General features: G+C 37.2%; 1 protein-coding gene across 1 annotated transcript; it reads left to right on the forward strand.

Moving 5' to 3' along the window:
* The first annotated feature begins 732 nt into the window (after nucleotides 1-732).
* On the forward strand, nucleotides 733-13,038 carry marchf9 (membrane-associated ring finger (C3HC4) 9). Its single transcript, XM_079850368.1, has 4 exons — nucleotides 733-2,297; nucleotides 10,003-10,158; nucleotides 10,287-10,479; nucleotides 12,015-13,038. The coding sequence occupies exons 1-4, from the start codon at nucleotides 1,953-1,955 to the stop codon at nucleotides 12,347-12,349; spliced, it is 1,029 nt and encodes a 342-aa protein (XP_079706494.1). The 5' UTR covers nucleotides 733-1,952; the 3' UTR covers nucleotides 12,350-13,038.
* The last annotated feature ends 11,372 nt before the right edge of the window (nucleotides 13,039-24,410 follow it).

Below are 24,410 nucleotides of genomic sequence, written 5' to 3' on the forward strand. Positions count from 1 at the left end.
AGCACTAACATATATATTATATAAACAAACTTTTTTAGTGATTAATCACGATTAATTAATTTGACAGCACTAACATATATATATTATATAAACAAACTTTTTTTGAAGATGTGATTAATCACGATTAATCAATTTAACAGCACTAACACATATAAGCACAAACTTTTTAGATGTGATTAATCGCGATTAATCGAATTCGACAGCACTATTATACACATGTATTATATAAACAAACTTTTATGTCAGATGACTAATTTTGATATTTGTACGAATCACAGTAGTTGTAAATCTGTATCAGTATCAGTACATCAAGTAGAAAGAAACAATTGCCATTTCATTCTTCTAGGTCCTAGCTTAACACAGTATGCAATAACTGTAATGGCAGAGTGTGAAAGATCAATATTTAGGGCTGACCTGGTAAGGCAAAAATTGACAAGAATCTCAATCAATAAACTGCATTAGAGTGCTGACCCTTCAGCTAAAGCCTATCTTTATGTCATCATGGGTCAATCCTGTTACGCAGGGCTCTTTTTTATGACCCTTTCATGTTTAAAATTTTTTTTTTTTTTGAGTTTTCTTTTATCTCCAGTAGAGTTGCCTGAGCTTGATCAGAGCACATAGGAGTAATTATGGTTTAATCTTTATAAATATTCTTCCACTTTGTGTTGCATATAGCAGGAATGAACGACCCATTAAGCTCATTTATATTTCCCGCGTCTCTTTGACACGTAGGGGAAACGTCACGGCTAGGGATCAGCACCTTGGACAGCGGCGCCCGTCAAAAATCAGCACACTTGGATTCTCCCACGGGAGACTCGAGCAGGAGCGCGCACGGCAGCGAGACGCTCGTAAATGAATCATTTTGATTGGGCGAGAGCGCGCCTTGGAAACAAGGGCCGTGTGTTGATGCGCACGGCAGAACGTCCATTTCGAGGATGAATCAGAGGGGAGCAGCATCAGCATCAGCATCCCCATCACATTACGATCCACAGCATCAGCCTCTCCGACTGACTATCACACCCTGCGAAGAAGGAAAATAGGCGAATCTGCGCTCGGTGCCTTTTATTTTTCCCTTTCTGGAAGCTCCATCTTCCTTTGAACGTCAACGTGGCGAGGAACCATATCGGGCCGGGAGGGGGATGGTGATGAACTTCAAATGGAGACGAGATGCTGGCATTTCCCCACTGCTCCTCAGCCAAAACTCCCTTTATTATTATTGCTGTTTTTAAAACACCAACCGAATGGATTCTTCTGAGCTCTGTGTTCGGGATGGGAGGTGGCGTTGGGATATGTCAATGGGGAGATGCACAAGGAAATTATGTGAAAGCTTCGTCATGATGCCTCTGATGAACAATAAACAAAACTATAGGATTGCACCTGAATCCCACTTCCAGCTCTTTCGGATTATGTTTTTATGCTGAAGGATCCGCGACGATGACTGTATGTGGCAGCGATGCTCTGCAATAGATAAATGCCATTTTGCATCTTCCTCGTCTCTCATCCGTGCATCCAGGCTTTGGGTTGCTGGGAGTTTATGAAAATTACATCTCTTTAGAGCTGAAACAATGCATTGCTGGCTATTCATTGCAATACCATAGGCTTATTATTGTCGACCTGTGATGATTGTAACAGCATCATCGGCCCTAACAAGCACATACATGCCATCAGACGGAAAACAACAAGCACAGAGATTTTTCTGACCAATTACCTTTGGTTTGGACACTTTCCCTCTGAGGCTTTGGGGTAGCAACTGCATTTTTGCCGAATAAAATATTAATAAACGAATCAATAACAACAACAATACCAATAAAAACAATAATGCATCATAATAACAATATATAAAAATAGCAACAACAACAACAATAATATAATCATTATATATAATCATATTTTTTTCTGTTCACAATTAAACAATTTCGTTTCAGCCATATAACACACACATGTAGTCAAACATGTTCAAGAACCGGATCCGCATGTTTTTTAACGAACTGAAGGTGCTGGTTTTCATGCGATCCGGTTCTTCTCGACGCTCCGACAGTGACGCAGAGCCGAACAGACGCTCGGACAGAATGAGGGGGCTCGGGATGGGCGGCTGCGGATGGCCGCCCTTCGTTGACTGCTCCAGCCGCGATGATGAGGAAGAATACTACGGGAGCGACCCCAGGCCCAGGAGCCTGGCGTTTGAGGAGAAAGACCCGAAACTGCAGGCGGGCCTGGACGCGGTCAGCCTCACCAGCAGCACGGCCAGCGGCATGAGGACACCCCAGTGTCGAATCTGCTTCCAAGGGCCCGAGCAGGTATACCTTTATTCCCACAATAACAAGGCCTGTGTGTGTATTTAGTCTGTTATTGCCATATTTGCTATTTTAAATGTAAATGTTGCTGGTTGCTATACACCATATTGCACATGCTGCTTGTTATTGTTACTATAGTGAATTACTACAGCTCCACAAAGTACATCGGCATTGCTCATTTCGGTTACACTTTATTTGAAGGTGTCCGTGTTACAGTGTAATTATGCATTAAAGTACTGTGTAATAGTAATTAACTACATGTATACTTACTATAGGGTTAGGGTTAGTTGCATGCATGATTTATAGTTATTACTTCAGTAACTACATGTGACGTGTAACAAGGACACTGTAAAAGGATTTGTTGTTAATGCACTGATATAATTATGCACTTGTCCAAAAGACCTCCTTGCATTATGCGCTTGTCCAAACTATTTTTTTTTAAATGTAGGCTAAATACAATTACATGAACACTTGGTAACACTTTATTTTACAGTGTCATTGTTACATATGTTACATGCAGTTACTATAGTAAAAACTATAATATATGCATAATTACATGCAACAAACCCTAATCCTAACCCTTTAGTAAGTACATGTAGTTACTTAATATTATTCAGAACTTAAATGTATAATTAACAAAGACACCTTCAAATAAAGTGGAATTGAACACTTTAATATGATTTCTTACAATAATAAAAAAAAACTATTATACGTAGAAAAATAATTTAGTATTAAATATGTGCAGTCTAATAGTTTTATCAAGACAACTTTAACTTGAACACTTTCTTGAGTTCTACAAAACATGCATAATATTGTGTTTATTAATATTGTTCTGTAGTTTTGCTTGCTTACAATAAATATAAAACATGTAAATTGACTTAAAGTTGCAAGAAATTGTTGGTGAAGTATTGGCAACGTGTTTAGCTCACGGAAACAAAGACCATCGGCAACACGTAACCTAATAATGGGTTTCTCTTTTGATGGGATACAGGTATGCCATTGGAGCGTGTCGATTTACAGGTTCAATATGTCCACACAATTAACCTCTCTATTGCTTTTTTATGCGCAATAGACATCTCTGTGTGGAAATGTATAGATCGTAGTGTGGATGTTAAAGCCCCGGGCAGCCTGAGGCGTATTCACTTGCAATGCAAAGACAGTTGTTCATAGCCTATAAGCTGGATCCACATGGTCTGGAAGACTGAAATGTTTGGAAAAACAATAATAATTAGTTTTTTTAATTGTAAAGATGTTCAGGAGCAAAATAGATGTGCAGTGTTTTATATCGCATGATGGATGACCTGCTTGATTTGTCATCCGATGAGCTGAATGTCTGTATTAGCGTAATCAGATTCTCATGGATAAATCAGCGTGCGTTTGTATTTGGATCGTATAGGCGGAACACGGGATGGATGTTTGGTCAGCAGCCAAGCTGCGAAACAACAGATGTGCGAAACCTGTAAAGCTCGTCTGCTGCAAGTTAGCCGTAGACATCAGCTAATATGGAGAGATGTTAGTGATGTACCAACACAATCCATCTGGCAGTCCATCTGATTATGTCAGCCTCGGTGTCTTTTTCAATGCGAGACACGTTTGAGTGTAAGCCTGCCGCTCAGGTAGATTGCTTAGTGAGCTGTTGAAAGTGCCGGACTGACAGAAGAAAAACAGCCACTAGAATAAAGACATAAGGAGTTCGCTGTCAGGATTTTAGGGTCTGTCTGAGTCATTCATTGTTATTGTTTAGATGGTCATAACTGCACCAGTTGGCAGAATTAAAGCGATAGGTCAAACAAAAATGCCAATTCTGTCATTTACTTACACTTAAGTCGTTCCAAACCTACATGACTTTGTGCAAAAAATATTTTGAGGAACATTGTACTCTAAAACAACATTGGACCCCATTGACTTTCATTGCAAAAAAAAAAATATATATATATATATAGCATTTAAAAAAACAATTAAAAGCATATTTCTGCATTGGTGTCCAGTTAAAATTAGCTGTATATTTTTCTGAATTTTTAATTGTATTACAATATTTCACTATATTATTGTAGATATTTTACCAATGCCTAATTCTGTTTTGGGAGGTTCTTAAAAAAATGAAATGAACTATTATATAATTTATAAACAATATTTAATATTTAAAATATAATATTTTAGAATATTTTCCCCTGTTTGCTACCTTTGACATCACAGCTCAAGATAATTTTCTAGAAAATTGCCCGTGCTATTTAGGGCTGTAAGATATAGGGGAAAACATTGCAATTGTGATTAAAAATGCAATAAAAAGCTTTATCTGAGAGCAGGCATCTAATTTTTTTAGTAAAAAAAGCATTATTTATGAATAATTTTCACAATATTCATTTAAATATGAAAAAAAAACTGTTAATCACACTAGTCTACTTTAATGTTTTTGGTATATATATATATATATATATTGTGTTGGGTAGCGTGTGTATGCATGTATCCACACATGCACAGGTCCAAGGGCTCGATGTTTGCAAGCACACATGCACATATGTGTACATGAACATAATGAACATGCTCCTGAAAACGAAATATTTCTCTTATTTTCAGTCTCTCCCATTCACTTTCAATGGCCGTCCATTTTTGACCGGGAACACCACAAGTGTGACTATGTGCCATTTTTTTTACAAAATAAAAGCATTTCAAAACAAACTTCCTGGTGAAACATTAAAGTAGACTAGCGTGATCAACAGTGCAAATTTTTTCCATATTTTTTTTTCATATTTCCAAAATTATTCATAAATAATGCTTTTTTACTCCAAAAAAAAGAAGATACCTACTCTTAGATAAATGAGACCTACGATTAATCAGATGCAAATAAAAATACAAAACTAGTCCTAATTGAAAGAAAACAAATTGACAAAAAGATTGAATCCAATATTGGGTGATAATATATCATAACAAGTGATTTATAAGCTATTTTTTGATGACCATTTTCTCCAGCATGATTGTGCCTTAATGGAAGCAAGAAAACCCATAAATTGAATATTTTCGTAAACCCATAAATGAAATAACTTATATATATATATATATATTATTTAATTTTTTTTAATACATTTTAATTGACTCATAATAATTTATTTTTTTCCAGATTTTTATTGTGGACACAGTAGATCCAACTGTTTGTTTTTCACGTACGGGACTGACTCAATAGTGCCGAGTAAAAGTCTGATCTCTTGGCCGGCTTCTGTGTTTAACAGACAGATTGAGATGAACACATTATAAATCTGTGTTTCTTCTCAGAATCAATAGTGATTATTAAGCTTAAAGTGGTTCTGATTCTAGTCACACCTCAAAATTGCATTTAGACACGCTGGTACCACAGTTAAAGAATCGATGCAATTAATGATCACAGATTGCTTTCCCCCTTTTTCTTCTATTATGCCGCAGTACTTCAGAAGCCATTCAGTCTTTCTCTAAAGATTATATCATTCTTACAGTCCTTTATCTCTGCCCCACAGTTGGACATCCTGTTCTTTATCCTCCACTTGTTATTCACATTGGATCTATTGTATGTTCTCTTGGCAGCTCTCTAAATGCTGTACTCTTACATGTGTAATGTTTGTTGATTCATGGTTTCTTCTTGCTAAATATACCTGGCACAGTCATTTTCTATGGTGTTGCTGGATGCTGTATTATTAGTGGTTCTTGCTCACACTTAGGGTTGAGGATTTGAACAAACCCCTAATCTTAGATATCTTTTTTTTTTTTTTTGAAAATTGCACATGCTAGTTAGGGCTGCAAAGTCTAGGTAAAAAAAAAAAATGTTTTTCTGATAAAAAAATCACAAATGCAATAAAAAGCTACAGGTTTGCTATGCTTGTTTGTAGGGCTGCACAATTTGGCCAAAACTATGTGATTATATATCAATATGAAAATATAATAATATTAATAGTTAATATAAATACTTTTTTTTAAATACCCCATTTTATTTTACAGTGAAATATTACAGTAGTAATATTTATTATTTTGATTAATATTATTATATCAATGAAAACACAATAGTAATAATAATAACAATATTAATAATATAATTATTGTTATTATTATATATTCTATATTTTTATTTGACAGTGAAATATAACAATAGTAATATGTATTATTTTGTTTATCAATATGACAATAATATTAATAATAATAATAATATAATAATTATTTGTGTTATTATGATTATTATATATTTTATATATTTATTTTACTGTGAAATATTACAATAGTGATATTTATTATTTTGTTTATTTTTATATCAACATAATGATAATATAATAATAATAATAATTATTATTATTATTAGTAGTAGTAATAAATATTCAATATATTTTTACATTTTTTTTTATACTCAATTTTATTTTACAGTGATATATTATAGTATTTATCATTTATCTTTATCAATATGACAATATAAGAATAGTAATAAAAATAATGATAGCAAAAATAATAAATAATAATAATATAATATAATTATTATTGTTATTATTTTTCTTAAAATACTCATACTTATTTGACAGTGAAATATTTCAACATTAATATTTATTATTTTGTTTAATATTTGTATTTAATAATACATATTTATAGCTGTCTTAATTAATTTTCAAACATTATAAACCATCAAGCTTTTATTTTGGCGGAAGACTGCAGAGAAAGCTTCTTAAAGCTTTTCCTTTGTTGACAACAGCCTAGCAACCGCATAGCAACCACAGAATGCACCAGAGTGACAGTTTGCAAAAGCTGCTGCTAATTTCTCAAAAGCTTTTTTCCCAACAATCCTGGAGCTGCAGGACTTTCAGAGGTGTGTATTGATTGAGTGTCTGGAGCAGTAGTGGAGAGAATAACTCACCCGTCGTCTTTTAACTGCACTCTCTTCAGATCCTCCACACGCTCATAAGTCTGGAGTCCAAAGCTCACGTCAGCAGCCGCATGCACACTGTGTCCCTGATCGATTTATCATTTGTAACGGCGGACAGGTTCATGAGTAATATCTCATTTACGTAAATCAACTGGACCACAGCACTGTCCTGCTGGGCAAGTCCAGTCATGAGGATCGTTGGTTCTGCGGCTGTAATGCAGCTTTAGAAGGCGACAGATGTCAGCTTTCAGCAGATGTGTTGTGTCGTGATCCCACTGGACGCTCACGTGATCATCTGAGACTCTGGAAACTAACGTCTTTGTTTGGAAGCACTGGACGAAATTAACTCGGAATGATTGTCTATGTTAGTCATATGCAGGAATATAAAACAGGAAAAGTAGTTTCATCTGTAATGTTTTATTACACAAATCTATTGGTTACTTGATTCTGATTGGTCAGTTGAACAGTTCAACATGTTTTCAACATTTATAATATTCAGAAATGTTTCTTGAGCATCAAATCATCATATTAGAATGATTTCTGGAGGATCATGTGATGATGCTGAAAATACAGCGTTTCTATAGCAAGAATAAATTACGTTTTATAATATATTCATACAGAAAACTGATATTTTACATTGTAATAATATTTCGCAATATTACGATTTTTACTGTATTTTTGATCAAATAAATGCAATTTAGGTGGGCATAAGAACTTTTTTCAAAAACATAAAAAATATTCCCAAACTTTTGATTGGAAGAGTATTATTTTGGTAACACATTAGTTTAGTCCAAACTGATTAGCATGCATATTACTAGGATATTGGCTGTTTATTAGTACTTAAATAGCACATATTAATGCCTTATTCTGCATGATCATATTCTACATGCCTTAATCATACTCAATACCTAAACATAACAACTACCTTACTATTAATAAGCAGTAATTAGGAGTTTATTGAGGCTAAAGCCGTAGTTAATAGTGAGAATTGGACCCTAATCTAAAGCGTGACCACGTTTTTTAATTATTGAAAAATACAAGATATATTAGCATTGGTTACACTTTATTTAAAGGTGTCTGTGTTACAGTGTTATTATAAATGTAAGGCCTGTGTAATAATTACTTACTATAAGGTTTGGATTAGGGGTTGGTTTAGGGTTAGTTGCAATGTAATTATGCATAATATATAGTTATTACTACAGTATGTAACATGTGCAACAAGGACACTGTAAAATAAAGTGTTACCATAGCATTTCCAGTTCAGTTCACGTCTACATGTCCAAATAAAGCTGAATATGCAGCTGGAAATAATGCAGGTCTGGGACTTAATTGTGTTGCTCGGGATTTGACTGGATCATAATAGTTCGGCTATGATATTTTTGGCTAAACTTATTTCTTCCCACTCACAGCCTTGGTGACACCAGCAGAAAAGAGGCTATTTCAGAGGCAGAGAAAGTTATTATGATTGACTAAACATATTTTCCTGGCTCAATAGACCTTATGTAGCTCCGCCTCTTTTCAGCGCTGCGCTCGTCGAGTTCTGTCTGACGGGTTTGTATGAAGGTAAGATCTTACGGGTTTATGAATGAACCGCTCGTTTTTAAAATCTTACCATGACATCCGCTTCAAGCATTACAAAGCTCATGATATCTATAGTTAACTCTACAATAAGTAAATCCACTTCACCAGTTGTTGAATCACTCTTCAACAGCGATGCCATAGAAATATACAGAGCTACCGCAAAAACGGAAGTTCAAAGACAAAATTCTAAAAATGGCGGCGCTCTTGTTTCTCTAGTCTAGTGCATAAGGTCTATAAGTCCAGGAACGTTTATTACGTTATATAAAGGTGCAAAGTTGTGGAACTCATTACCCACTGAACATAAAACCATGACTAAGCTTAAAATGTTCACTTCTCGAGTTAAGTCTTGGATGAAATCGAAACAGGAATGTACCCATTTGTAAATAGCTAGTTTGTGTATGTATGCCTGGTTCAGATTACACGATTTTTTTGGTCTGTTACGATAGTCACTGTGTCAGATTACACGATTTTGACTCCTAAAAATCTTGTCGTGTCGTGGACAAGAAACATGTCAGACTACACGTTGTTTTCCGACAAGTCATCGCGAGCCGTCTCACACACTCATTCACTCGCACGTACACACGCACTCACTCACTCACTCACTCGCACACACACTCGCACATACACACTCACTCACATACACGCACTCTCTCTCTCTCTCTCTCTCTCTCTCTCTCTCTCACACACACACACACACACACACACTCACTCTCGCGCACACACACAGTCACACACACTCGCGAACACAGACTCTCACTCACCCTCACTCACTCGCGCGCCGTCGTCGTGGAGGACCGTTAAAAAATTAAACATGCTAGTCTTTCTGTCGTGATGTCGTGAAGCATCGCAGACGCGACGTAGGTTGTCGCCCACTATGACACACTATACGAGATGAAACGATCGAATCTTTTGTCCCGACGCCCGTTGTCGTTTGCGAATCCCCACGACACCCTACGTCAAACGGATCGTGCCAAAATCGGGCTAAAATCGTGTAATCTGAACAAGTGATTTATATGGTGTGTCTATAGATACGTTTTTATGATGAAATAGAAAATGTTGTAGTGTAAAGGCCCAACCAGGGACTGGAGTTGAAAATTAGCTCTAGCTATAAACTCTTTTTGCATAGCATCAGTTACTAACTTGTTTTGTACTATGTTTAATTGCAATGTCCCTGTCAAATAAAATAAAAAAGAAAATTAAAAAATACAATAGTAAATAGTATGGTGTTTTGATTGTGCTCTGTCGTGCCTGCAGGGGGAGCTGTTGAGCCCATGCCGCTGCGACGGCTCCGTGCGCTGCACACACCAGCCCTGCCTCATCCGCTGGATCAGTGAGAGAGGATCCTGGAGCTGCGAGCTCTGCTACTTCAAGTACCAAGTCCTGGCCATCAGCACCAAGAACCCGCTGCAGGTGAAGCGTCAGTTTGTGAAGTATCTGGGTCAGGGCTAAGCACTGGCTAGCATCTCTATTTATAGGCGTCTACAAGCAAAGCAAGAAAATGCCATCTTATGGTGTTTTTTTAATGTTGTGTGTTTCAGTGGCAGGCGATTTCTCTGACGGTGATCGAGAAGGTGCAGATTGCCGCCATTATCCTGGGCTCTCTCTTCCTCATCGCCAGTATCTCGTGGCTGGTGTGGTCTTCTCTCAGCCCGTCCGCCAAGTGGCAGCGCCAGGACCTGCTCTTCCAGATCTGCTACGGCATGTACGGCTTCATGGACATCGTGTGCATAGGTGAGAAGTACAACCACATGGATAAATCTGTGCAAACACACGTTTGTTTTTATAACGTCTCTTTGACTTCCTATATATAGACTAACTATAGACTAATATACACACATTTGCATATACGTATGATTGGATATGTGTAAATGTAAAATTGGAAAATGATGGGAACTCTTAAGGTTTATTAACAGTAGTTAATGCATTAGGTATCTTGAACTAACAATGAATGATAGATGGTTACCATGTTTAGATGGTTATGTTAATTTCTACATATGTTACAATGAAACAATATGTATTTTGTGGACAATAAATAGTATAAATATAATATACTATTGTTAATAACTTTCATGATACTTTTGTTAACAATACATGAACTGATGATACTGATGTATAAAGACATATATTATGTCTTTATATTATTAAAAATTATGTTCATATAATTTTATATGCACACTTATATATGTATATATCATTTGTAATCATTTTAATATAGTAAAGCATTAGGTATCTTGAACTAACAATGAACTATACTTTTTAAGCATTTATTAATCTTGGTTTGGTGCTAATTTCTACATACACTAATAGGCTACATTAATATGTCAATATTAAGAAAATAATACGTTTGAGTATATTGTGAATGAACATCAGTTTAGTTATTTATAGTAATATTCAAATTAATACAAAATAATTAAATTTAATATAAAAAAATGTAAATGGTAATTTACATAAACATTATATATTATTTTAATATATTTTTAATTTATATAAACTAGGGCTGTCAAACGATTAATCGCGATTAATCGCATCCAAAATAAAAGTTTGTGTTTACATAATATATGTGTGTGTACGGTGTATAATTATTTTCTATATATAAATACACACACATGCATGTATATATTTAAGAAATATTTGCATGTATATACTGTGTATATATATATTTATATTATATATAATTTATAATATATATAAATATTTTATATATAAATAACACATTTTTTTAAAATATATATGCATGTGTGTGTATTTATATATAGAAAATTATTATACTCCATACACACACATATATTATGTAAACACAAACTTTTATTTTGGATGCGATTAATCGCGATTAATCGTTTGACAGCCCTAAATAAACATCATTTTAATAATTTTTACTTTTTTCATTTATGTAACGTATGTTACACGTATGTAAAATACAATGCATATAAAATATATATATATTTTTTTTATATTAAAAAGTTTTGTTTATATAAATTAAAATATATAAACTATTGTCTTTTATATTCTACAATAATATTAATATACTATCAATAACATGAACTCAGGTTAATTTATGTTTCATATATATATATATATATATATATATATATATATTATAAAATAATATTAACCTAGTCCTAGATGAATAAATGCTGTTAGAAATCTTGTTCATTGTTAGTTCATGATTCCTAGTGCATTTTCTCATGTTGCCTAAACAATTGAACCTTTTTGTAAAGTGTTGTCGAATCAATAAGTAACATCCTCTAATCTATAATTCCCCACAGGCCTTATTATCCACGAGGGCTCATCCGTGTACAGAATCTTCAAGCGATGGCAAGCTGTAAACCAGCAGTGGAAAGTATTGAACTATGAGAAGGCGAAGGACTTGGGAGACCCGTTGAGCTCCAGCAGTAAGGCAGGCAACCGCGGCTCACGCAGCAACGCGCACGGCCTGGCCAGCGGCAGCAGGGGGGGCCAGCGAGTGCGCAGGTTAAGGACTATCCTCAACCACCACTGCGGATACACCATCCTCCACATCCTCAGTCAACTGCGGCCCAGCGACCCGCGGCTCGGCACCGCCACCAACCGCGAGGTGGTCATGCGGGTCACGACCGTATGAGGTCGGACCGGAGAGGGGGGGTAAAAAGATGCCACCGCGTTTCAGGCTCCAAGCGCCTTTTCCTGGAAAAGACAGTCTCGCGATGCCAGGATGATCGCGATTTTTTCCTTGCATAACGTCTCACTTCGACTTTTTAAACGGACAGGAGCGCGACGAACAATGCGTAAGACATTGGCGCCATTAATTCCTGGAGTTTCTATTGGCGAGACTCTCATGATCTAGCACACAATTGCATTTTTAGTTCGATTTCTTCGCTGGTGTTGTTTTTTTATCGATGCGGTTTTTAAAACTTTTTGATTTTCTAAGGGAGAATGGTACATGAAGTGACACCGACACGTGATGTATATGGCGACTCATATGGACCTATTGTAAATGATGTTTACGGATGCTTCTGACGCAGCAAGAAAGCCAACCATAACCAAACGATCACGACACAATAACCAGGGAAACGAATTGTTACATACTAAAATATATCAAAGGGGAGGGTGCAATAAGACATAATAAGATTATACAGAGAATAAAAAGTAAACATTTAAAAGAATTTGATCTTCTCTGCAATAAAGATACCTGTACATTTTACAGTGACCTTTGCATGAGGGTAGAGTTTTATGCCTCCTCGACACATGGACATGATGAATTTGTTTTATTCAGAATGGTGCTCGTTTGAATAAACACTACTATTCATCTGCTGTTTGTGAAATGCATCATCACACAAAGGCTTTTGTTCGTTTAAGTGGGTTACAGACACACACCTACAGTAGCCTACGCTACTTTTTTGTTTGCGGTTTGGAAGGTTCGCATACAGAGCTTTCATTTGAATATGAACACCAGTGAATTACAATCATTTTTTATCATAATGCACAAATAACATTGCTAATTGCACCTTGATTTGAAAGGACATTTGATTAGCCTTAGTATCCAAAATGCAATGAGTTGAGCGCGAACAGAATTTGTCATAATGTTAATAACTTCTTAAAAACAAACAACAACAACAATGGAAGTGAATGCAGACATGTTTTGGAGGATTCAAAAGAATATAATTGCATGATTTATTTTATAAAGCGGTTAGAAATTTACCTCTTAAAAGAAATTCCAGGAGCTCAATTGACAAAATGTGTTTCATAATGTTGATTATTATATTATTTTAAAAAATCAATGTGCCCTCATAATCTTTATAATAACTTCCCCTTCCTCTTTTCTTTGATGACGTGTTTACTGCCATGAGGGCGGGGCAACCTGTCACTCACATGAGTTCCACCAATAGCAAACCACAACCATCCAATCAATTCCCATGGACAAAAGCAAGTTCAGAGAAGCCGTTTCACTCGGATATACAATATTACAATAGTGAAGAAAACACTTTCACAACTTCTGTTTCATGCCGACTTTAAAGAAAAATTCTGAGTGCAATATGTTACGTTTAATTGACAAAATGTGTTGCATAATGTTGATTACCATGATTTGTTTTTTGTGGAAATCAACAGTGCGTCAATTGGACTTAACATATTGAACCCGTAAGTTTCCCTTAACAAGTCATTTTATTTTTGTCAGTGTAAAGGTGGTCACATTTACCACTGTTCTGTGAATGTTCTCAAGCGAAATCCAGTCATTTCAATAGGAATGCACACACGGGGTGAAAGCTTTTCCCATGAAGATTTCGCACCGGGTTCAAGTTGGTCATACAGATTTGTTGTGTTAACCAACATAGATCTGCTTGGTTTGAAATCGACTTCTGTGTGAGCTGTGCTTTGTTCATCTCTATTTATTAGGGCCCGAGCACCGATGGTGTGAGGACCCTCTTGGAATTGCTCTGTTTATTATTATTATTATTATTCTTCTCCGCATTGAATTGCATTTTTGAGGGCCTAAACATGCGCGAAAACTCACGAAACTTTGCACACGCGTCAGAACTGGCGAAAATTTACATCTGATATAGGTTTCAGAATTGGACGGGGCAAAATGGCTCGATAGCGCCACCTATAAAAGTTCAACGGAGTGCGCCTCCTGCAACGTTCCACGTACGTGCACGAAATTCGGTACATACGTGTAATGACCTAATACCTACAAAAAAGTCTCTTGGAGCATAGCCCTAAACACAACAGGAAGTCAGCCATTTTGAACTTCCTCTCAGATTTTTGTGCAGTTTTTGCCATTTTCAGGCCTCGTACTTTAACGAACTCCTCCTACAGTTTTAATCTGATCATCTTCAAATTTGGTGAGTGTAATCTTAAGGCCTTTGCGACGTTAAATTGCGAAGATCTTGAGTTTTCGTCGAAGGGCGGGTCCTCGGCGGCCTTACAAATTTCGATGTTTCGCCATGAAACAGGAAGTTGCTGTAACTCAGGCATGGAATGTCCAATCTCCCCCAAACTTCACACGTTTGATAAGAGTTCTGTCCTGAACACATGGCCATGCTCATATTCAGTTATAGTCATAGCGCCACCTGCTGGCAACAGGAAGTGACATGTTTAACACTGTTATGGACTCCTAATAACATATAAAAAAGTGCCAGCAAGTGCGAAACATGCTAACAACATACTAGAAGCATGCTAAAACATGCTAGCAAACTCTTAGCTAAGTGCTAAAGCATGCTATTATTGCAATTAAATAGGAATTTGCTGTAACTCAGGCATGGAATGTCCAATCTGCCCCAAACTTCACACTTTTGATAAGCGTTCTGTCCTGAACACATCTACATGATAATATTCAGTTATAGTAATAGCGCCACCTACTGGCAACAGGAAGTGTCATGTTTAACACGTTGATGCCATTCTAGCAACATGTTAAAAATGCCATTGAGGTCTAAACATGCTAGAAACATGTTAAAACATGCTAGCAATACTTAGCTAAGTGCTAAAGCATGCTAATTCAATGAAACAGGATGTTGTTGTTACTCAAGAAGGCAATGTCCAATATGCGCCAAACTTCACACTTTTAATAAACGTTCTGTCCTGAACACATGACCATGCTCATATTCAGTTACAGTCATAGTGCCACCTGCTGGCAACAGGAAGTGACATGTTAAACACTGTTGTGGACATATAAAAACATATAAAAAAAGTGCCAGCAAGTGCTAAACATGCTAACAACATACTAGAAACATGCTAAAACATGCTAGCAAACACTTAGCTAAGTGCTAAAGCATGCTATTGCTGCAATTAAATAGGAATTTGCTGTAACACAGGCATGGAATGTCCAATCTGCCCCAAACTTCACACGTTTGATAAGAGTCATGGCCTGAACACATCTACATGAGAATATTCAGTTATAGTAATAGCGCCACCTGCTGTCAACAGGAAGTGACATGTTTAACACTGTTGTGGTCTCCTAATAACATATATAAAAGAGCCAGCAAGTGCTAAACAGGTTAGCAACATACTAGAAACATGCTAGCAAACACTTAGCTAAGTGATAAAGCATGCTATTACTGCAATTAAATAGGAATTTGCTGTAACTCAGGCATGGAACGTCCAATCTGCCCCAAACTTCACATGTTTGATAAGAATCATGGCCTGAACGCATGCCTATGCTCAAATTCAGTTATAGTAATAGCGCCACCTACTGGCAACAGGAAGTGACATGTTTAACACGTTGATGCCGTTCTAGCAACATGTTAAAAATGCCATTGAGTTCTAAACATGCTAGAAACATATTAAAACATGCTAGCAATACTTAGCTAAGTGCTAAAGCATGCTAATTCAATGAAACAGGACTTTGTTGTTACTCAAGAAGGCAATGTACAATCTACCCCAAACGTCACACGTTTGATAAGAGTTATCTCTTGAACACATGTCCATGCTCATATTTAGTTATAGTCATAGCGCCACCTGCTGGCAACAGGAAGTGACGTTTAACACTGTTCTTGACTCCTAATAACATATAAAAAAATGCCAGTAGGTGCTAAACATCCTACCAACATACTAGAGACATGCTAAAACATAATAGCAAACACTTAGCTAAGTGCTAAAGAATGATATTACTGCAATTAAATATGAATTTGCTGTAACTCAGGCATGGAATGTCCAATCTGCCCCAAACTTCACACTTTTGATAAGCGTTCTGTCCTGAACACATGACCATGCTTATATTCAGTTACAGTCATAGCGCCACCTGCTGGCAACAGGAAGTGACATGTTTAACACTGTTGTGGACTCCTAATAACATATAAAAAAGTGCCAGCAAGTGTTAAACATGCTAACAACATACTAGAAACATGCTAAAACATGCTAGCAAACTCTTAGCCAAGTGCTAAAGCATGCTATTATTGCAATTAAATAGGAATTTGCTGTAACTCAGGCATGGAATGTCCAATCTGCCCCAAACTTCACACTTTTGATAAGAGTCATGGCCTGAACACATCTACATGAGAATGTTCAGTTATAGTAATAGCGCCACCAACTGGCAACAGGAAGTGACATGTTTAACACGTTGATGCCGTTCTAGCAACATGTTAAAACATGCTAACAATGCTTAGCTAAGTTCTAAAGAATGCTAATTCAATGAAACATGACTTTGTTGTTACTCAAGAAGGCAATGTCCAATTTGCACCAAACTTCACATGTTTGATAAGAGTTCTGTCCTGAACACACATCCATGCTCATATTCAGTTATAGTCATAACGCCACCTACTGGCAACAGAAACTGACATGGTTAACACAGTAATGCAGTACTAACCACATAATTATTGTGTACTAAGCATGCTAGAAACAGACTGAACATGCTAGCAACACTTAGCTGAGTCATGAAGCATGCTATTATCACCATTATACAAAACATTTTGTAACTGACTTTGACATACTCTTACTATATATACCTCCTTAAATGTACATTTCCCAACCATGCTCTGCCTTCCTAAAGCCACCGAGTGTTGATGGCACGGGTGCGAGGGCCCTTTCATCGCTGCTTGCAGCTTTAATTATTATTATTATTATTTTGTCAACCTTTCGGGCACTTTTGGGGCCCTTAACATGCTCAAAAACTCTTGAAACTTTGCACACATGTCAGAACCCGCGGCCATCAGGGCCGGACCGAAGCTGGTACCCGGGCGTGGCAGGTGGGCTCGACAGCGCCCCCTGGAACGGGATCCGAACACTTGTCCATAACTCAAACACACTTGTATGTAATAATATGAAACTCGGCACACATATAGATCTCATTGGGCCGAACAACTTTCGTGCTCTAAGTTTTACGCCAGCCCAACAGGAAGTCGGCTATTATGGGTTGTTTGGAAACGCATGCTGTGGAATTTAATGTACTCCTCCTAGAGAAATCATCCAATCCCCTCGAAACTCAGTGTGTATGAAGTCAAGACATTGAGGATGCTAAATTGCGGACAGATTTTTGATATCTCGAACGGTTTGGCCATGGCGAGGAAACGAATTTAGGGCGAATAATGGAAACAGGAAGTGTGTTATAACTTCAGCATACATTAACTGATCTTGATGAAACTTCAGCAGTGTGTTCGTTGTAAGAGGCCGATCACATGGATGTGACTATTGTGAGTCAAAGTTATAGCGCCACCAACTGGCAGCAGGAAGTGGGTCACTTTCAAAATGCTTTGAAATCACCCTCTTTATTTAATCTGATTTGCTTCAAACTTTATGTGTATAATGTAGACACATGGCAGATGTAGACCTGTGAAAGGATTATTGATATCTTAGATACTGTTGCCGTGGCAACGCATCAAACTTTAATATTCTTTTCGGATGCTTTTGAGACTCTTCACATGCTTGAAAATGCATGAAACTCGACAGACACATCACATTTATTAGCCAGTAGACGTGCAAAATTTCAGAAATGGGCGTGGTGAAGGGCTCAGTAGCGCCACCTTTAGTCAAAAATGGGGGCTTAGTTTTTCCTACAATCACAAAAATAGGTATGTATATTGTTCTCATCGAGCCGGACAACTTTCTAATTTACACTTATAAGCTCCAACCAACAGGAAGTCAGATATTTTGGTTTGAATGAGGATTTTCTCCCTCTCTCTCTGCCTCTAGCCTACGTCTCTGTGTGTGTGTGTGTGTGTAGGGGGGTGGGGGTGGGGGATTTGTCTATTCCATTTAATCTTAGTTTTTCAAGGTTTCAGGGGCTTTTGGGGTCCTTAACATGCTCAAAAACTCTTGAAACTTTGCACACAGTTCAGAACCCACGCCCATCAGTGCCGGGCTGAAGCTGGTAACCGGGCGTGGCAGGGGGGCTCAACAGCGCCCCCTTGAACACGGTCTGAAAACTTGGTCCATATATCAAACACACTTGCATGAATTAATATGAAACTCGGTACACATATAGATCTCATCGGGCCGAACAACTTCCGCACTCTAAGTTATTAGCTCCGTCCAACAGGAAGTCAGCTATTATGTGTTGTTTGGAGAACGCTTGCTGTGGAATTTGAAACACTCCTCCTAGAAAATTTATTAAATCGCCACCAAACTCTGTGTGCATGAAGTCAAGTCATTGAGGATGCTAAATTGCGGACGGATTTTTGATATCTCGAACGGTTTGGCCGTGGCGTGGAAACGCATTTATGGCGAGAAAAGAGAAACACAAAGTGGTATAACTTCTGCATACATTAACTGATCTTGATGAAACTTCAGCAGTGTGTTGGTGGTAAGAGGCCGATCAGATGGATGTAACTATTGTGAGTCAAAGTTATAGCGCCACCAACTGGTAGCAGGAAGTGTGTCACTTTCAAAATGTTTTTGACAAAAGTGGGGGGGTTAGGTTTACCCACAATTATAAAAATCAGTAAGTATATTGGTCTCATCGAGTCAGACAACTTTCTTTTTTTTTTTTTTTTTGAACTTTATTGCCCATAATAAACATTGCTGGCAATTTATGCAATACAGGAACACTCTCTCCATGAGAGGTTGAAGAAAAAATAAAATAAAAAAATAATAATAATAATAATAATAATAAATAAAATAAAAAAATAAAAAAAATAAAAAAATAAAAAATAATAAAAAATAAAAAAATAAAATAAAAAGGGGAGTCACCTTGTGGTTGAGCTATGTTCAAGAGACATATTGACAACATAGAAGCAGGATAAATACATCATTGAATATCACCGTATGTTTAAGTTATTATTCTAAATCAAGGCCTAGAATGACAGGAGACCATCTTCTTACAAACACAGGTAATTTCAACTGTAACAAAGCAGTCATATTTTCCATTGTACGGACCTGCTGGATTCTTTGTATCCACTGGGCAATTGTAGGGGGGCTAGGCTTCATCCAGTTAATAGTGATCATTTTTCTTGCAATCATTAACAATATATGTAGCATATGGTGTTGGTCCTTAGAAAGCAAGTTTTCAGGTATTTTTTCCAGTAAAAAAATTAAAGGGTCCAGAGGGAGATCCACTCTGAAAATTTTGTCCACTTCCTCTTTAATATCTTTCCAGTATGCCTGTATCACAGAGCAGTCCCAAAATATGTGGGTATGATCCCCCACCATGCCACAGTTCCTCCAGCAAGTGTTGGGGGCATTGTTTTTAAACATTGATACCTTAAGAGGGGTTCTAAAGAATCTTATCTTCATCTTCCAGTCAAATTCTTTCCACATTGGACTTCCAATCCCTGTATGACTAGCCCGACATATGTCTTCCCATGTTTCATCCTCTATAATTGTATTAAATTCCATTTCCCATTCATTTTTAATATGAAAAGTATCGTCTGATATGTCTTTCATAAGACTCTTATAGATATGTGATACCTGATGCCTTGTTGATATCACTTTTTGAGAAATATGTATAAAATACCGTTCAACATCAGTTGGCTCTCTTTTAAGACTATCCCAATCTAAGTGCTTTGTGATATAATGTCTTATTTGTAGAAACCTATACATGTCATTTGAGGGCAAGTCAAACTTTTCTTGCAGTTGTGAAAATGCTCGCAATGTGTTGTTTTCAAACAACTGATTTATAGTAACCAACCCTTTTTCCGCCCATCTTCTGTATGCTAGGTCTGTCACCGATGGGAGAAACTCAATGTTACCAAGAATGGGCATTGCCCTTGACATAGCCATAGATCCCTTTAACTGTTTCTGGGTACACTTCCAAACCTTTAGTGTGTGTTTGACCCATATATTATTAATTTTAATTTTTTTTTTAGCCTGCAGACTAAGAAATGGAATAGTAGATATTGATATTCCTTTTAAAGAATTCTGCTCTATGGATTTCCACCCACTTTCTTCATCTTTGGTCACCCATGCCACTATTGCTCTAAGTTGGGCTGCCCAGTAATACAATTTAAGATTAGGTAGACCCAGTCCTCCTTTTTCTTTACTTGCCATCAATATTTTTAGACGTATTCTGGGTCTCCTATTTTGCCAAATAAAATGTGATATACGTTTTTCAAGAAGCTTAAGCGTTGATTGTGGTACATGGACAGGCAAAGATTGAAACAAGAAAAGGAGTCTAGGAAGAATATTCATCCTTACTGACTCTATTCGGCCAAAAAGTGACAAAGGCAGCATATCCCACCTACTTATATCTTGGTTGATCTCTTTGACTAGTTTGTGATAATTGGATGAGTAAAGTTGTGTTGGTTTTGGTGTCAAAATAACACCTAAATATCTAAATCCCTGTTTGGATTTCCTAAATGATACCAAATTGTCTAATTGTTGAGGCCAATCACCACTTATCATCATTGCTTCTGATTTATTTGTATTTATTTTATATCCTGAAACTGCACCGTAACTATTCAGACTATTTAGAAGGGCAGGGATAGAAACCATGGGGCGTTCTAAGAATAGCAAAATATCATCCGCAAATAAAGCTAATTTGTGTTGAATCATTCCCTCGTCAGGAATGCCCAGTATGAGAGGATTTGTCCTTATTAATTCTGCCAATGGCTCTATGCTTAAGGCAAATAATGAAGGAGATAAAGAATCCCCCTGGCGTGTGCCGCGTCCCAATGGAAAGAAATTGGAGCAATGTCCATTCACTCTGACTCTGGATTTCGGGTTTTTATAAAATATACATATCCAATTAATAAATGTGTCGTTGAAGCCCATACATCTAAGAGTCTGTTGGAGAAAAGTCCAATCAACCCTATCAAATGCCTTCTCAGCATCTAGGCTGAGAAGCATTGAAGGCGTGCTCCTTTTGGCTGCAATGGATTGCAAGTTTAAAGCCCTCCTGACGTTGTCCACGCCCTGTCTATTACTAATAAACCCGGTTTGGTCCGATTTTACCAGTTTATGTATGAACTTTTGTATTCTTTTTGCTATAATTGAGGTAAGAATTTTAAGATCAACGCACAGGAGGCTAATTGGGCGATAGGAAGTACATTGGGTTGGGTCTTTGTTTTCTTTGTGGATAACACTTATTATTGCTTCTGACCATGATAAAGGTGGATCTCCCTTCTCAAGTGCATAGTTATAAACTTTACACAAAATTGGGGTCAGGTCATCTATGAATGATTTATAGTATTCTCCTGGGAAACCATCTATACCTGGGGATTTATTATTTTTAAGTTTTAAGATATTGTCCCGTATTTCTTTTTCTGAAATTGGCAGCGACATTATGTCCGCCTCGTCTGATGTTAGTTTTGCCAAATTAATGGATCTGAAAAAGGATTCCATCTTTTCTTTTTTCTGTGGATCCTTCTGTTCTTCATATAACTTTCTATAATACGTGGCAAAAGCCTCTGTAATATCAGCAGGTTGTGTTAGGATTTCGTCACTCTCTGGGCTTTTTATTTTGTGAACTGTCCTGCTATTTTGCTCTTTCCGCAATTGAAAAGCCAACAGGCGGCTTGCTTTGTTTCCCATTTCATAATATTTTCTATTTATGAATCTTAAAGCCCCCTCTGCTTTGTAGGTTAATAATTCGTCCAATTTTTTCCTTGTCTCTTTCAGTGCATGTAAAACTACCTTTTTATTAGATTTTTGATATTCTGTTTCTTTTTGCTTAATTTCTTTCTCTAACTCATCCTGTTGCCTTAGCCTTTGCTTTTTCAATCTAGAAGAAATGGCAATAATATAGCCCCTCATCACAGCCTTCGCCCCTTCCCATAGAGTTATTGGAGAAATGGTGTTGTCTTCATTTGTCTCAAAATAATTTATTAATTCCTTATGTATTTCTTGTTTAATTAAATCATCATTTAACAATGAGACATTGAGCCTCCAGTATTTAAATGATTTGGTTGGCCCTATCTTTATTTTTAAGGTGACTGGAGCATGATCAGATATGGTGATTGGCTCTATATTACACTCATTGACCCTAAAAAGATCTGGTCCCGATGTTAAAAACATGTCTAACCTGGAGTAGCTGCCATGAACCTGTGACTTAAAAGTAAAGTCCTTCTCTTTGGGATGTAGGTGCCTCCATACATCCACTAAGCCCAATTCGTTCATCATTGCCTGTAGTGCAGTGGACTTTCTAGATACTGAGCCAACTTCTGCAGGTAGCCTATCTATGTTTTGTCTCAGGACACAGTTAAAGTCGCCTCCTATTAACACAACCCCTGTTCCTGTGCCTGCTAATAAAGTTGCTATGCCTTTAAAAAAGACAGCACAATCTTCATTTGGGGCATATATATTGAGCAGTGTTATTTTTGTGCCACTAATATCACCCTTTACCAAGATATATCTCCCATTTTTATCTTTAACTGTTTCTGTATGGTTGAAGTATACTGATTTATTAAATAGGATGGCCACGCCCCTTTTTCGTCCCTTTTCAAATGAAGAGCTGAATACCTGATCCACCCATTCTCTTTTAAGCTTGAAATGCTCTTTTTCTGACAGATGAGTTTCTTGGATCATTGCTATAGAACAATTTAATTTTTTAAGCTGGCTCAATATTTTTTTCCTCTTGATTGGATTACCTAAGCCCTTTACATTATAGCTAATGCAGTTTAGACTATTAATTCCCGTTAACTATTATATGAACATGTTAGAGGCTTATCCTTACACCTATTTATATCACTCATTCTTGACATTTGAACATATCTGTTAACAAAGCTCCACCATTAACCTGATTAAAACTCTCAAGGTGACAGTAACAATATAAACACAAAATACAACGTCTAACTATATGAACAATGAACTTCCACATACCCAAATGATTTGCTGTATGCCAGTAAAATAATAAACAAAGTATCTTTAAGCTAAGCAAACCATATCCCGTTGTGACCTGGGCAGAGGATGGTGACAGTTCCTCCGTGGGATTCACACAAAGTGCCTTGGCTGCTGTCGTCCAGCTCGTGGAGCGGTTGCTGCTCGTTGTGCGTATTCACTCACAGTTCAGTTGAGTTCCGTCCATTGAGACTAAAAGGAAAAGTTAATGATCCTAACATTATGCATATCCATACAAAAAGAACTAGCCTCGGCGTTCACGTCACTCCCTTATTGGAAGAGGGCAGTAAGATCCGCAGAAGGCAATGCTCCCGTTGCACCTTCCCCCCGCCTCTCACCCACGACATTCCACCTGTAGCGGGACATCTCGCCCTCCATCTGTGCTCTTTCATCGACTTTTGGATGTATATTGTACTTCGCCAGGACTGGAAGAGCCTCTGTGAGCGTGGGGTAGGTCTGTTCCCCAGTTTCCATGGTAATTTTCAGTTGCGCTGGATAGAGGCACTTGGCTTTAATGCTCTTCTCCTTTAGTTGTTTGATGACATTTCGCACTTGTGTTCTCTTCCTCTGCAATTCCGGAGAGTAATCGTGGTCGAAGTATATTTGCTCATCTTTGTATATTAATTTTTGGCTCCATGCTTGTCGAAGGATCTTGTCTTTGACTGAGTAATCCAAAAATTTGACGACTAAAGACCTAGGTGTAGCATTGGGGTCTTTCGGTTTGGAGACTGTAGAGCGGTGTGCTCTTTCTATTTGCATATTCACGTCCAGCACTGGTTTAAGAACAGCTTGAATCAGTTCCTTGACAAATGTCTCCACATTTTTCCCCTCGCTACCCTCAGGCACTCGATAGATCCTCAGATTGTTACGTCTTGATCTGTTCTGTAAATCCTCATATCTAGCTGATAAGTCCATCTCTCGGCGCAACAGATAGCGTATAGCTCTCCCATATCTCCTGCCGTCGTCTTCGGCAGCACTTATACGAT

The sequence above is a fragment of the Squalius cephalus genome (assembly GCF_949319135.1).
Source record: "Squalius cephalus genome assembly, chromosome: 18".
Classification (NCBI taxonomy): Eukaryota; Metazoa; Chordata; class Actinopteri; order Cypriniformes; family Leuciscidae; genus Squalius; species Squalius cephalus.

What these genes read in the sequence shown, in the direction of transcription:
- marchf9 (XM_079850368.1), top strand. Translation starts at nt 1,953, where the DNA reads ATGTTCAAGAACCGGATCCGCATGTTTTTTAACGAACTGAAGGTGCTG. An exon ending in GCTTCCAAGGGCCCGAGCAG is followed by an intron (nt 2,298 to 10,002) that starts GTATACCTTTAT and finishes TCGTGCCTGCAG; the next exon opens with GGGGAGCTGTTGAGCCCATG. An exon ending in GCACCAAGAACCCGCTGCAG is followed by an intron (nt 10,159 to 10,286) that starts GTGAAGCGTCAG and finishes TGTGTGTTTCAG; the next exon opens with TGGCAGGCGATTTCTCTGAC.